The 13,888-nt window shown below is 32.5% G+C and overlaps 2 protein-coding genes across 2 annotated transcripts; one reads left to right on the forward strand and one right to left on the reverse strand.

Moving 5' to 3' along the window:
• Window positions 1-12: 12 nt before the first annotated feature.
• Window positions 13-2,554, reverse strand: LOC11423288 (putative pentatricopeptide repeat-containing protein At3g23330). Its single transcript, XM_003597687.4, has one exon. The coding sequence runs from the start codon at window positions 2,221-2,223 to the stop codon at window positions 361-363; it is 1,863 nt and encodes a 620-aa protein (XP_003597735.1). The 5' UTR covers window positions 2,224-2,554; the 3' UTR covers window positions 13-360.
• Window positions 2,555-6,614: 4,060 nt separating this feature from the next.
• LOC11433456 (homeobox-leucine zipper protein GLABRA 2) lies at window positions 6,615-13,550 on the forward strand. The gene is made up of 11 exons (XM_003597688.4): window positions 6,615-6,854; window positions 7,150-7,463; window positions 8,557-8,674; window positions 8,780-8,974; window positions 9,306-9,683; window positions 10,136-10,237; window positions 11,629-11,838; window positions 12,069-12,243; window positions 12,335-12,606; window positions 12,765-12,851; window positions 12,963-13,550. The coding sequence occupies exons 1-11, from the start codon at window positions 6,702-6,704 to the stop codon at window positions 13,341-13,343; spliced, it is 2,385 nt and encodes a 794-aa protein (XP_003597736.1). The 5' UTR covers window positions 6,615-6,701; the 3' UTR covers window positions 13,344-13,550.
• The last annotated feature ends 338 nt before the right edge of the window (window positions 13,551-13,888 follow it).

Below are 13,888 nucleotides of genomic sequence, written 5' to 3' on the forward strand. Positions count from 1 at the left end.
TGCAAGAAAGTGTATGGGGTAATCGGTTTTCAAATAAGAACTAAGGTTGATAAACAATACACCATTGTTAATTTCAATGTACAAAGCCACAAGTAAATGCTAGCATATCCATTCTCAAAATTTTGCACCATTTAGCATTACATGGTTATTGATTTCAATGATACAATGCCACATGTAAATGCTAGTGCTAGATATCCATACTCAATTTGACAATTTTGTACCATTAGCTCATATAGATTTAGATATAGATATGGACTCAGCTCTATGGATGAATGAACTCAATTATTTTGGACAAAACTCTGATGTGAGAGATGTTGTGTAATTGTGTTGGCCAGTTTTCCCAACTAGACTGCATCCTTGTCACCAATGATCGCCACATGAACACATACCATGTTTAAAACTATGATAGCGATTAACGTCTCTTACAGTAATTTCCCTCTCCATAATCTTTGAGATGAACTTAATAGCAACATGGCAGTCCTCACAAATTCGGAGATTCTTTGTTATTAAAAGCCGGGTTCCTGGCGATGTACTTATGAGTCCAAATGCAATAGCTAGTCTTTCACTGTGACTGCACACCATACTTGTTTTCTCATCTTCCTCCACGTCGTGAAAAACAGATCCTGTATCTGGGGCATATCCAGCTTCATGCATTAGTCCTTCTAATCTCTTGAGCTCTGCATATATTGCATCAGAATTTGAGTGTGAAACATCTCCGGCAAGAAATGCATACACTTTGTTCTTTACTTCAATCCAGCTACAGGCAATGTTTTTCTTTATTCTTTTGTCTATCATTACCTGTCTCAACTTTTCCACTCCTTCCCACTTGCCTGATTGAGCATACATGTTCGCCAAAATCACATAATTTCCAGAATCGTCAGGCTCAAGCTCAATTAGTTTCTCTAAAGCTAACTCAGCCAACTCCACATTCCCATGGATTTTACATGAATTCAGCAAAGCACCCCATACACCAGAATCCGGCTTTACGCTCATATTTCTTATAAGATCATATGCCTCATCCAGTTGACCACAGTGACCAAGGAGATCAATCATGCAAGTGTAATGTTGAACTGTAGGAGTGATACCATAATCCCTCACCATCAAGTTATACAGCGCTCGTCCTTCATCCAACAAACGCCCTCGGCTGCAAGCCGCAAGAACACCAACAAAGGTTATATGATCTGGCCGATCCTCCTTCCGCATTTTGTCAAACAAGTCCAAAGCTCCAACAGCAAGACCATGCATTGCATAACCGGTAATAATTGCATTCCAAGAAACAACTCTTTTCTCCCGAAGCCGCTCAAACAAAGCAAGTGCAACTTTCACAGAACCACATTTTGCATACATATCAATCAAAGCAGTTTTAACCTTATCATTCGATTGAAATCCATGTCTCCAACCAAATCCATGGATTTCCCTCCCATAAGGTAGACATGCAACGTCAGCTGAAGATGAAATCACAGTCACAAGAGTAGCCTCGGTCGGTCTAACACCATTTGCAGCCATCTCCCGGCATAGAGAAATTGATTCATCAGGGTGACCATTTTGAGCATAAGCTGCAAGCATAGAATTCCACAACACAGCATCTCTCACAACAATTTTATCAAACACGCGACCGGCATCCATCACACAACCACATTTAGCATACATATCAATAAGAGCTGCACCTACAAAAAGATCTCTCTCCCACCCACTTTTTATCACATACTCATGTATACTCCTTCCCTCTCCAATAGCAGAAAGAGCCGAGCACGCCTTAAGAACAAACGGTAAAGTAAAATTATCGGGCCTGAGCCCATAGTCAAGCATCTTGTGATATAGTATAATGGCATTATCATGAGGCCCATTCCAGGCATAACCGCGAATCAAAACATTCCACAGAAACAAATTCTGTTTGGGAATTTTATCAAACAGGTTACGTGCATTAAGAAGAGAATTCGAAACCGCATAAAGATGGACAAGTTTAGTGGCTAAGTCCTGATTGTAAGCAATACCCAGATGGTAGAATTGAGCATGGAGCTGTTTACCGGGGTTTAACGCCTTCGAATCAATACAAGATTGGAGCAATGAAGTGTAACCGTAGTGGGTGGTTGGTTGTGGAGGAAAGGAATCAACAGAAGCGGTTTGATGTGTGGCTAATGAGTGGTAGAAAGATTGAGAAAAAGGGAAGAGGTTAAAAATGAATGAAGTATGTTGTGTTTTCTTAATGGAATAGAAAGACATTTGGTTTCGAAGATATTCGTGAATTCAGAAACACGACATGGTAGTAGCGTGTTTTGTTTATTATGCGACTTTGTGTTTGCACTATTTTGAAAATGTAATGACATTGTAACTAGATGGTATTGTTTCCATTGTGACTGCTCAACATAATAGTATTCAGCTCCGGCTAAGGAATCTACCAAAATGTCACATCTGGTCTCGAAGAATGTTCGAGTTTTGCAAATAAAATCACCTATAAGCACATCTTTGAATAGATTAATTGTGATTGAATATGCAAATTCATCTTTGAATTGGTAAGCATTCATAAAAAAGCGGTTTCTTGTTTTTTCAACTTAATAAAAACACCCTTAAAATTGTAAAGTGGCCATCAAATTAGTCATTTAACTTTTACCTTTATGAGCATGTTAAGTGGAAATACGGTCCCTCCGATTTGATCTCACATCAGATACTAATTTGTCTATAAAATTTAGGTCTTATTGAAAATCTAGTTAGCCAGTTATTAGGATTTTTAGTGTATAGTTAGTGGATGCCCGTAAATAGACTTTGATGTACCCTTTTATTTTCAAATTTTTTCAATCGTAAGATTGTTCACAATTATCAATACAAAGTTTCATTAAGCGTTTTCACCTTTTATCAATGGATGTCGTGTTTCTCAACAAGTCTCTTAATCCGTAGGGGATAATTTACCATAACTAGTTCATGCACAATAATAATTAGTGACAAATTTGTCAAAGAGGTAACCTAAATTTCATATGCAAATTAATTTTTAATGAGCCGGCATTGATCTGAAATGATGCAACGTGATATGTTTCGTCAACGTGTCACATCACATCATTGTCTCCAACAACGAAAGTTTACTAAGAGACCATTTTAAATGATGTCTACGATTTCAAGAAATAATTTTCCTATTCATTCCATAAGGGCAAAAGCAACTTGATAATCAATCAATAAATCCTAAATGACTTAAATCCTCAAACAAAAGCAATTTACTTGAACATGCTAGTACTTTTCCTTCAAAAGAAAAATTTATTCAGTTTAAATAATAAAATTTCAAGATGACCATTTTCTTGTTTAAACCTAAAAACATATAAAAATTACTCGAAATGTTACAAGGGTAAAATTTTGGGAGTCTTTTCTAGATGGAAAGTAAGTTGCAATCACCATGATTTGATTTTGTATAATGTTCATATGTGCATGGCAGTATTGTATGTGCTAGAACATATTCAAAACAAAACAGATACAAAAATGTAAATCAAGAACATGTAAGTCAATTGTGTCTACATCTCTAACCATGTAGTGGCTACAATGATTTTCTATTATTCCAACTTAGAGTTACAAATTACAACTTGTACTTTAAATACTACAATCCAATTTACAAAATACCCTGAAGTGTAAGGGATCTGCTCACTACAATGAGCTATACCCAACAATCTGGTGTTAGCTAGGCATTTATTTTAGTTTCCTCGAGGCATGAGGCTCCATTTATTTCATCTACTCTTCAAAGCTATCTGCCTCTCAAAGTTTGATGAAAGTGATTTGAATTTTTGTAATAACTGAACAGAATCATACTCATACATCCTAATTTATTTGACAGAATGCAAAACATCATCCTGTCTTATATGTAGCTTGTCAATTTCCTTGAATTACGTGTCGTGTTGGATGTTACAAATTTATAATAAGCTTGATTGTTAGATATACTTCTAATTAAACAATGTGTTGCTAGCTATAGTCATAGGCAATGCCGATTAAGGTGTGTGATAATGCACATTGTATTTAATTTGAGTATGTTCTTATTTGTTTGATGTACCAATTAAGGTGTGATACATACATTTTTTTCCAATGTGTGAGGGATTTTGTTGTTGTCTCTTTGAGGTTAACGTTTTAAACCTATTGAGTTGAGTTAATTAATGCTGTAATAGAATATGAAAACAAATTTTTAGTTAATCTATCAAATTAATACGTATAATTAAGAGTGCATAAACATATATAGAAGTTGTATTTTGAGAGTCATTATAACCTTGCTTTTCATTTTATTACTTAAAAGTTCTATGAACTATAAGCCACAAGTATAACTAGTAGTTTCTTGTTTTTCTTTCCCTTGTTCTGTTCATTTTGTTTATATTATTTTTTTGACACATTTTGTTTATTTTATAGAGTATCTTTTTATTCTTTTGTGACCCCAAACTTAATATGCAAGAAAGTGACAAAGGCTTCAGAACAAAGAAAGCAAGATACCCCTTTCCTGTGAGATTTTTTGTGTTTAATTTTATTTGCTTTCTTTATGAAAAGGGTGCATGTAATTTAAAATGAAAAAATATATATAAAGTAGAGAGAGGTGTGAAAGTAACTTCAAATCAATTAATGCTATTCTCTATTAGGTTTGTGCTGGAGATCATGTGATTGCTTCATGTTATCTACCATTCCCAACCACCAAGACTAATGAAATGAACAAAAATTGCATGAAAAAAGGAGGGCATTGTGCCTTTATCTTGGTTTGAATTGCAGATATTAACTCAATCATAACCCACATAACACCAAAACTTTTAACTATGGAGTTGGAGTGTGATGGCATTTGTATCTTAATAAATTACTAATAATAATAAATCATCAATATGGGTCTATAATAAATATCAACACTAACTCGTGTAATAAATATTTGTATCTTGCAGATCAAGAAACCAAGGAGTGTAACATGGAAAACAAAATAAAACTGAAAACAGATCATTTTCTCAAACAAATTGGATCTCATAGTTTTCTTTCCTCTTAGAAACTAATTGTGTCCTCATTCAATTATTTATAAATATGTGAGCACATAATAAACAAGAATAAAAGAATAATTAATATATCTTTTGTAGTGACTGAGTTCACACAAGTGTGATAAGTGGATAATTTGGTATTCGAACTTCAACTCACGCATGTTATTGTTCTTAATATATATAGTCATTGTATTTCAAAAAGTGTATATTATAAAATTTGTTGATATTAGCAAGAGAAAATGTATTTGTCTATTTATTATTTTAATTAAGGCTAAGTAATATTTTTTAACCCTTCAATTATTTTTACATTTTTGCCCCTCAAAATTATGTTTAGATTTTACTTTGGTCATTTAAGATTTTTCTATTTTATTTCGGTTCATTAAATGATAAATGTTATATATTTTGGCTATTTATGTTGGTGTTCTCTTTGAGTTCGTTAAACATGTCAAATGTTACACATGTTTAAGGTGATTTAACAAGAAGAAATGTTATTTTGAACAATTATTTTTTGATACAACTAGTGGGACAATCAAAACATACAAAGAAATACATTTATTGACATAAAAATCAAAACAATAGAGAGAAAATAAAAACACAATGTAAATATAAGCGAGAAAATTGATACAAAAGTTATCTCAAAATGGTTGTTCAAATATCATTTCTATTTAACAAGTGGCTTGGTATATTTGTTTATTTACAACCAATCATTTATTTTCTCCCTAGATTATAGATAGAGGGATTTTACTTCATTTTTTCATTCCTCTCCAAGTTAGATAGGGCTCTAGGGTATGCATTGATATTTCGCATATGAACCACCCTTCTGAACGAAACAAGCAACTGATCCCAAATTGATTGCTAGTAAATTTATGTCACGTATGACACATTTGATGAACTCAAAAAAGTATTCACAAAAAAGATTTAATTGTTGGACTTTAAAACTTAAGGGACTAAAATAGAAGCAAACAAAGTTAAGAAAGCAAGGTGAAATTTAAAAATAATGAAATTATTAATGGGATAAAAAGGAACCAACGATAAATTTGTTCAAGTGGTAAGAGACTTGGACCGTTTAAATATGTAAAGGGATTTGGACCCTTTAAACATGTAATTAAGGATTCGATTTCTGACTCATGCGTATGAAAATAAAAACTTGATAAACAAAAATGAAAATGTGGTTGAGACTTGGACAAAGCTCTCTAACATTCATTTGTCTACATTTCTCTCTTGATTTATTTTCTTACTTTTTCTTTTCTTTCATTTTAAACATTATCATCTCTTCTAATTTATCCAAAATTTAACTAAAGTTATTCTTTTTATTTTCAATCTAAAATAAAATGGTGGAAGATTTAAATCCAAGAAGAGAGTTGAGGTGATAAGGTAAAAAGCAGTCCCTAGTGACAAAACACAAAACCGTTGGAACCATAAATTCAACTTACCAATGTTAGTTGAGTGTTGACTCTCCTTTCATTTTATCTAACATTCAATCCTACCACTCTTCACATTTTACACAAGGAGCAACAAACCTATAAAATAAAATATATAGAAATACTATAATAATGAAAATGATTATTAATGGGAATAAAAAAAAATAAAAAAAACAAAGCGAGTTCCTTCACTTTTGTTTTTATATTCTTAAATTGTGCAGTCCCCTCACCTACGTCTCTATCCTCGTTTCTTCATTTACTAAGCTTGTAGCCACTCCCAAAACACTCTCTCCATAAACCTCAAATGACACAACCATTGCTTTTGCTCCTTAAAAAACACAATACCCTTCTTTCTTCACCAACGTTGTCAATGTGTGCAGACATGTCTAATAATAATCCTCCTTCTACTTCTAAAGCCAAAGACTTCTTTCCCTCTCCAGCTCTCTCTCTTAGCCTAGTAAGTCCTAACTATAACTAACTCTCTTCTTTATTTCTTCTATATTTTTCTTATTTCACATATAGTTACATTAGTTTTTATGTTTAAATTTTTGTTTTTCCTATTGTTTTTAACTCACCAACCGATAAATAAAATTGTTTCAAGTGACACTTAAGTCATTAGGGTTATTAATTAATAATAAAAAAATTTCCTTTTAAAAGTTATGAGACTTTTCATCTAATATAATGAACTAATTTTTTGAGTTGAACTCTCTTCCTAGACTTAAGTTCTAACATATTTTCTTTGCTCAAATCAGGCGGGGATATTTCGGCATGGTGGCGGTGCGGCGGCGGAGGGTGAAGGAGGGAGTATTAGTAACATGGAGGTGGAAGAAGGGGAGGAAGGGAGTACAATAGGAGGTGAGCGTGTGGAGGAAATTAGCAGTGAGTATTCAGGTCCAGCTAAATCCAAATCAATAGATGAATATGAAGGAGATGAACTTGAAGATGATGAAGGTGAAGATGATGAAGGTGATGGTGATGGTGATGGTGATGGTGTTAATAAGAACAAGAAGAAGAAAAGGAAGAAATATCACAGGCACACTTCTGAACAGATCAGAGTCATGGAAGCGTGCGTATAGTATAATCCTCTATGCTTCTTTTTTTTTTATTTCCTCTATTCGTGTGCCTATTTTGTTTGGATGACAATTAATACTCTCTTCACATAGTACTACATACATATATCACTTTAATGAATTTTAATTTGTCTCATTCTATTTATCAAATTTAAATAACAAAATACTATTAATTATTTTTTATAGTTTGTCATAAAAAGTGTGTATCATGTTACTAATTTAAAAGGAAAATATCATTGAATCACCCGTGAGTGTGTGACTATTGAGAATTCATTGTTATGAGTTTCTTATATTTTTTCTTTTTTTTTTTTTAGTTCCTACCATCTTAACATGCACAGTAATCTATGATTACCATATTGTCTGTCTTGGTTCCTCAAGAGATAGTACCTTTGATTAATATAGTTATATTTGTTTGAATAAAAGAATGACTAGTGTGATGATTATAAGTTCTTATTTATGTAAGTTTTTTAAGTGCATAGGTCACTAATATGAGGTTACCAATGAAATTTCTTTTTCTTCAAAATTATAAATTATTTAGTCCACGTGATTTGCGTAGTTTATAATATACTGAACAGCTATTGCTTTATTTGTTTATTTGATATCTTTATAAAAATGTTTCACACCTATTTTTTCATGGTGAATCACGTGAAAAAATATGGTTAATTTAATTGAATATAAATTAACTTGTTTATGATGAAAATTTGGTTAACTCATGTGATTGAATTAACCACAGTTTTGACCGTGAATTAAACTAACAATTTAATCAACTAAGGTTTAGAAAATTCAGTGACCATGTATTATTATTTGGTATGGTTATGCCTTTGTAAAACATTTTTCCCAACTTACCACTTGATTAGTTTTTTTTTTGTTTTTTACAATACCTCTTGATAAGATTGTGGTATATTTATTGAAGATGTGTACTTGGCGTTTGCATTATTAAACACCATTTGTTGGACCACTCTACATATAAGAATTGAAGCATGTTGTAAAAAATAAAGTAAATTGAATAACAAAAGAAAAAACTTACATGAATTCCCTCAAAAAAAAAAAAAAAAAAAACTTACATGAATGGTGAATGTAATATTGTAGGCTTTTCAAAGAGTCACCACATCCTGATGAAAAGCAAAGGCAACAACTTAGCAAGCAATTAGGACTTGCTCCTAGGCAAGTCAAATTTTGGTTCCAAAATCGTCGTACCCAAATCAAGGTATTATTTAAATCAACTAAATAAAAATTGTGCTATTTTTTGCATTTTAATTATTAGGTGAATTTAACAATAATATTAAGCACTACTTGTGTTGCATTTTTTCAGGCAATACAAGAGCGACATGAAAATTCATTGTTGAAATCAGAAATAGAGAAACTAAGGGAGAAAAATAAGACCCTACGAGAGACCATAAATAAGGCTTGTTGCCCCAATTGTGGGGTCCCCACCACAAATAGAGATGGTACCATGGCAACTGAAGAACAACAACTACGTATTGAAAATGCCAAACTCAAAGCTGAGGTTATGATTAGAATTAACTCAAACTATACAACATCACTTTTTAATTACACTATTGGAAAAAAAAATTATACTAGTTAGACAAATTGTAAACCGAACTTCCCGTAAGATTAACATAGTTGGTAAGGACAATGTTATGCAAGGTTCGGGGTTCGAACCCTGAACACCAACAAAAAAGATTGTAAACCGAACAATATACATTGTCCATATAACTATATTTGATTAATATATTTCATATTTTTTAGCTAGTAGTTTATCATGTCTATTAATTTTTTTAACAATAAAAATTAAATTATAGATTGAAAAATGACACTCTAAATTGACACATGTGTAGGTAGAGAGGCTGAGAGCAGCTTTAGGGAAATATGCATCAGGGACAATGTCACCTTCATGTTCCACTAGCCATGACCAAGAGAATATTAAAAGCTCTTTGGATTTTTATACTGGAATTTTTTGTCTTGATGAGTCAAGAATAATGGATGTAGTAAACCAAGCAATGGAGGAGCTTATCAAGATGGCTACAATGGGTGAACCAATGTGGTTACGTAGCTTAGAGACCGGTCGCGAAATACTTAACTATGATGAATATATGAAGGAGTTTGCAGATGAAAATTCAGACCATGGAAGACCAAAGAGATCCATTGAAGCTTCAAGAGATACAGGAGTTGTTTTTGCAGATCTTCCTCGGATTGTCCAATGCTTTCTTGATGCTGTAAGACACAAGCTTATACATTGAAGGGGTTAACGGTGCTTTAACCCCCTGTAATATAGGTCATTTTTTGTTTTTCTCCCTGTAAAATATTTTTTTTGATTTACCCCCCTTAAAATATATTTTTTTTGGAATACCCCCTACTAGGTCATAAAAAAACGAAAAAATTCTGCAGAAAAAAAAATAAAGTCGTTTTTTTATGACCTATTAGGGGGTATTCCAAAAAAAAAAAAAATTTACAAGGGGGTAAATCAAAAAAAATATTTTTCAGGAGGAAAACCAAAAATGACCTATATTACAGGGGGTAAAGCACCATTAACCCTACATTGAATTATCATATCCTTGAACCACATGAATGAAAAATTTGCATGCACATAAAAAAAAACAAAATAAATACTATATCCTTTTGCTTTGTAGAAGTTTAACAATGTTTACTTATTGTGCTATGTTTGCAGAATCAATGGAAGGAAATGTTTCCATGTTTAATATCTAAGGCAGCAACAGTTGACACTATATGCAAAGGAGAAGGTTCTAACAAGAATGGTGCAGTGCAACTGGTAAGGGCAAATGGTTACAATTGTGGTAGCTACTACCTAGGTATCTTTGATATTGAATTAGATGAACCTACTGAATTAATGAATTTCTTTTAGGGGCTTCTTTTTCCCACAATTTTTAAAATTTACTCTAGACCGGATTTGACTATTGGGACTCGAAAAAACACCGTTTTCTCGGATTCACTCATCCAGACACGAGAAAAAACAGTCCGTCTGAATAGGTAAATCCGAGTCGGTGTAATTTTTAAAAGTAGCTCATTTTTTATAAGTACCTATCAAAAAAGACATTATGAAGTTTATAATATTCACATACCAACTATTAATTAGTTAATGAAAGATTTCATAAAACCTTATGCAGGAATGGTAAATTGAGAAAAAAGTTTCTTATAACTTCAGTCGTTTTCATTCACTGATTTTAACTTCAAATGTCTGAAATAAAATTTATTTCTTGCTGTAAATCTGAAAGGAACAGTTCATACATGGATTTATTGATATGGATATTTTATTTTATTATAAGTGGTCCAAACATGACAAGCAAAAGAAAATGATGGTACATTGTAATTTTAAATGATATTTCCTATATTTGAAAATTTAATTCTAATGTTGTAAATGTTTTAGTGGACAAAAAAAAGATTAAGTTGATTGTAGTAGAATTATATGTTTTTGATTATAGTATGGTTTCTTAACACATGCATTAATCTTTCTTTTTAGAAGTGAAGGTTGTTGTCAACTTTTAAGCTCCTTTGCTTATCTATTTCACATAAATATAGATAAAGACACATAAAATATAAAAAGTTCAATGTCATTTAAACTTTAGTAACACTTGGAACTTTCCTCTCCTCCATGTCTTGTCTAATTCATCTCATTGGAATCTCTCGCTCTCCATGACAAATTATGATTCCATACGGTCATTTTTTACACGCATTCACACTGTCAGGACTTTAGTGGTCGTCCAATCTTGATTGGATCGTTTAGAAAATGAAGATTTAATTTTTAATATATAATTTTTAAAATACCGAACTTAAATCTTAACCGTTCAATCTTGATCGAACGGTCACTGGTGTTTGATTGCATGATTTGTTAACCGCAGCAAACTGTGGTCCCTCCGTGACTTATAAGTGGTGTGTATCTAACCACTCTACAAGTAAGTTTTACAAAGTTGATTTAGGTCCAAAATATAAAACCATCTGATTTGTAGCATATATCTATATCTATGGATATTCTAGTTTTTCACTTTTGGATAGAAACATAGGTAGAGGAAATTCTAAGATGTGGACATATTGCACAGTTTTCCAAATGATAAATACTGTGGAGGCACAGAGCATATACTACTTAACTTGGACATGAAATCAATCATAAAACTCTAACCTTAATTTTGCATTTGGTACGTACAGATGTTTGCTGAGTTGCAAATGTTAACACCAATGGTTCCAACTAGAGAAGTGTATTTTGTCAGATACTGCAAACGGTTGAGTGGTGAAAAATGGGCTATTGTTGATGTGTCCATAGACAAAGTAGAAGACAACATTGACAAGTCCTTAGTGAAATGCAGAAAACGCCCATCTGGTTGCATTATTGAGGATAAGTCAAATGGACATTGCAAAGTATGTAATAGCAGCAGTTCAAATTCTAATTTGTTTCCATTTTTGTTACATAATGTATGGAGCATAATTTGGACCTATATGATTTTGTTTTCTTTATTCAATTTATGTGAGAAGGTTTTTTTTTTTTTTTTTTTTTTTTAACTCAATGTAAAATTCTTTTGATATTATTTTTATGGAGATGTTTATGCAAAATGATTTTGAATACTGATTTTTCTTTTGGCTTTAAATAGGTAGTATGGGTGGAGCATTTGGAGTGCCAAAAGAGTATAGTTCATTCAATGTATCGCACCATTGTCAACAGCGGCCTAGCTTTTGGGGCAAGGCATTGGATTGCGACCCTTCAACTTCAATGCGAACGTCTAGTTTTCTTCATGGCAACAAACGTTCCCATGAAGGATTCAACCGGTGAGTAATGAGTTATGATAAGAAAAATGTTATTTTGTAAAATAGTAAATAATGTACACTAAAATGATTAGTGATGAAAACAAAATGTTAGGAGTTGCCACATTGGCCGGAAGAAAAAGCATTTTGAAGTTGGCACAAAGAATGACATGGAGTTTCTGTCAAGCAATTAGTGCTTCAAGCTTCCATACATGGACTAAGGTTACAAGTAAAACTGGAGAAGACATAAGGATTAGCTCTAGAAAGAACTTGAATGATCCTAGTGAACCTCTTGGATTGATAGTTTGTGCAGTTTCTTCTATATGGTTGCCTATATCTCCTAATGTTTTGTTTGATTTCTTGAGGGACGAAACTCGTCGAACTGAGGTACCGAGTTTAATACAGTGATTCAATCATATTTTACCTGAGATATTTTAGGAAGTGATATAACAAATGACATTATGATTAATGTGCATAGTCATTAAACATATTTTGTATGTGAATTTAGAGGGGTGTTTTTGTGTTGACAATAATCATTATGACAGTGGGATATAATGTCTAATGGTGGGACAGTGCAATCCATTGCAAATTTAGCCAAAGGACAAGACAGAGGCAATGCAGTAACTATCCAAGTAAGTTACTCAATATTCAAAACTTAACATACTGAACAAAATGCAAGTTACATTTGAAACATTTTCTAACTTCCAAGAAAAATAAGAGGTTTTTTTCTTCTCCCTTTATAGACAATTAAATCAAAAGAAAACAATATGTGGATACTGCAAGATAGCTGCACAAATTCTTACGAGTCAATGGTGGTATATGCACCTGCGGATATTACTGGTATTCAATCTGTGATGACCGGATGCGACTCGAGCAATCTTGCCATACTACCCTCAGGATTTTCAATTGTTTCTGATGGTTTGGAGTCAAGGCAAATGGTAATTACTTCGAGGCGGGAAGAGAAAAATACAGAAGGTGGATCTTTGTTTACAATAGCATTCCAAATCCTTACAAATGCTTCTCCTACAGCCAAATTAACTATGGAGTCTGTGGACTCTATGAACTCTCTTGTATCATGTACATTGAGACACATCAAAACAAGTCTAAATTGCGAAGATGGTTAGTCAAAATCAGGCAATTGCTAGATAGATTAAATGATTAGTAAAACTAATCTTCTGCTTTCTATCTCTTTTTAGGTTAGTGTTTGGTTTGTTGAAAAAATAGCCAGTGCTTATTCCATAAAAAGGAAGGTTTGGAATCACCTCATGTATATAATTATTAATTATGACATTATTTCTTAGTTCCTTATGTGGATGATTTCTCACAGACTATATTTAGGCTCAACCAGAAAAAGAGAAACAAAGATATGCGGTAAAACATATATATATATATATATATATATATATATATATATATATATGATAAAGTGCGAGATTATATTATTAAAGAGAGTCTGATATAACATATTAATTATAGGTCTAATTAACGAGTGTTCCGGATACTCTTTATTCTTTAAGCATGCCAGCAATGGTTGTCAAAACAATAATTGCTGCATTCAACATAACTCCACCCGATGTATCCAAAACATTCTTTTTAATATTTTTTAACTTTTCTTAATCACCACTAAAATTCTCAACTTTGTGATGTTTCAGATTTTGTTCAACACTCA

Source organism: Medicago truncatula, chromosome 2, assembly GCF_003473485.1.
Source record: "Medicago truncatula cultivar Jemalong A17 chromosome 2, MtrunA17r5.0-ANR, whole genome shotgun sequence".
In the NCBI taxonomy this organism is placed as follows: Eukaryota; Viridiplantae; Streptophyta; class Magnoliopsida; order Fabales; family Fabaceae; genus Medicago; species Medicago truncatula.

Excerpts from the sequence above, each read along its gene's own strand:
- LOC11423288 (XM_003597687.4), bottom strand. The coding sequence starts at position 2,223 with ATGTCTTTCTATTCCATTAAGAAAACACAACATACTTCATTCATTTTT.
- LOC11433456 (XM_003597688.4), top strand. The coding sequence starts at position 6,702 with ATGACACAACCATTGCTTTTGCTCCTTAAAAAACACAATACCCTTCTT. Across the intron at positions 7,464-8,556 it reads CAGATCAGAGTCATGGAAGC|GCTTTTCAAAGAGTCACCAC; the intron begins GTGCGTATAGTA and ends GTAATATTGTAG. Across the intron at positions 12,244-12,334 it reads TCCCATGAAGGATTCAACCG|GAGTTGCCACATTGGCCGGA; the intron begins GTGAGTAATGAG and ends ACAAAATGTTAG.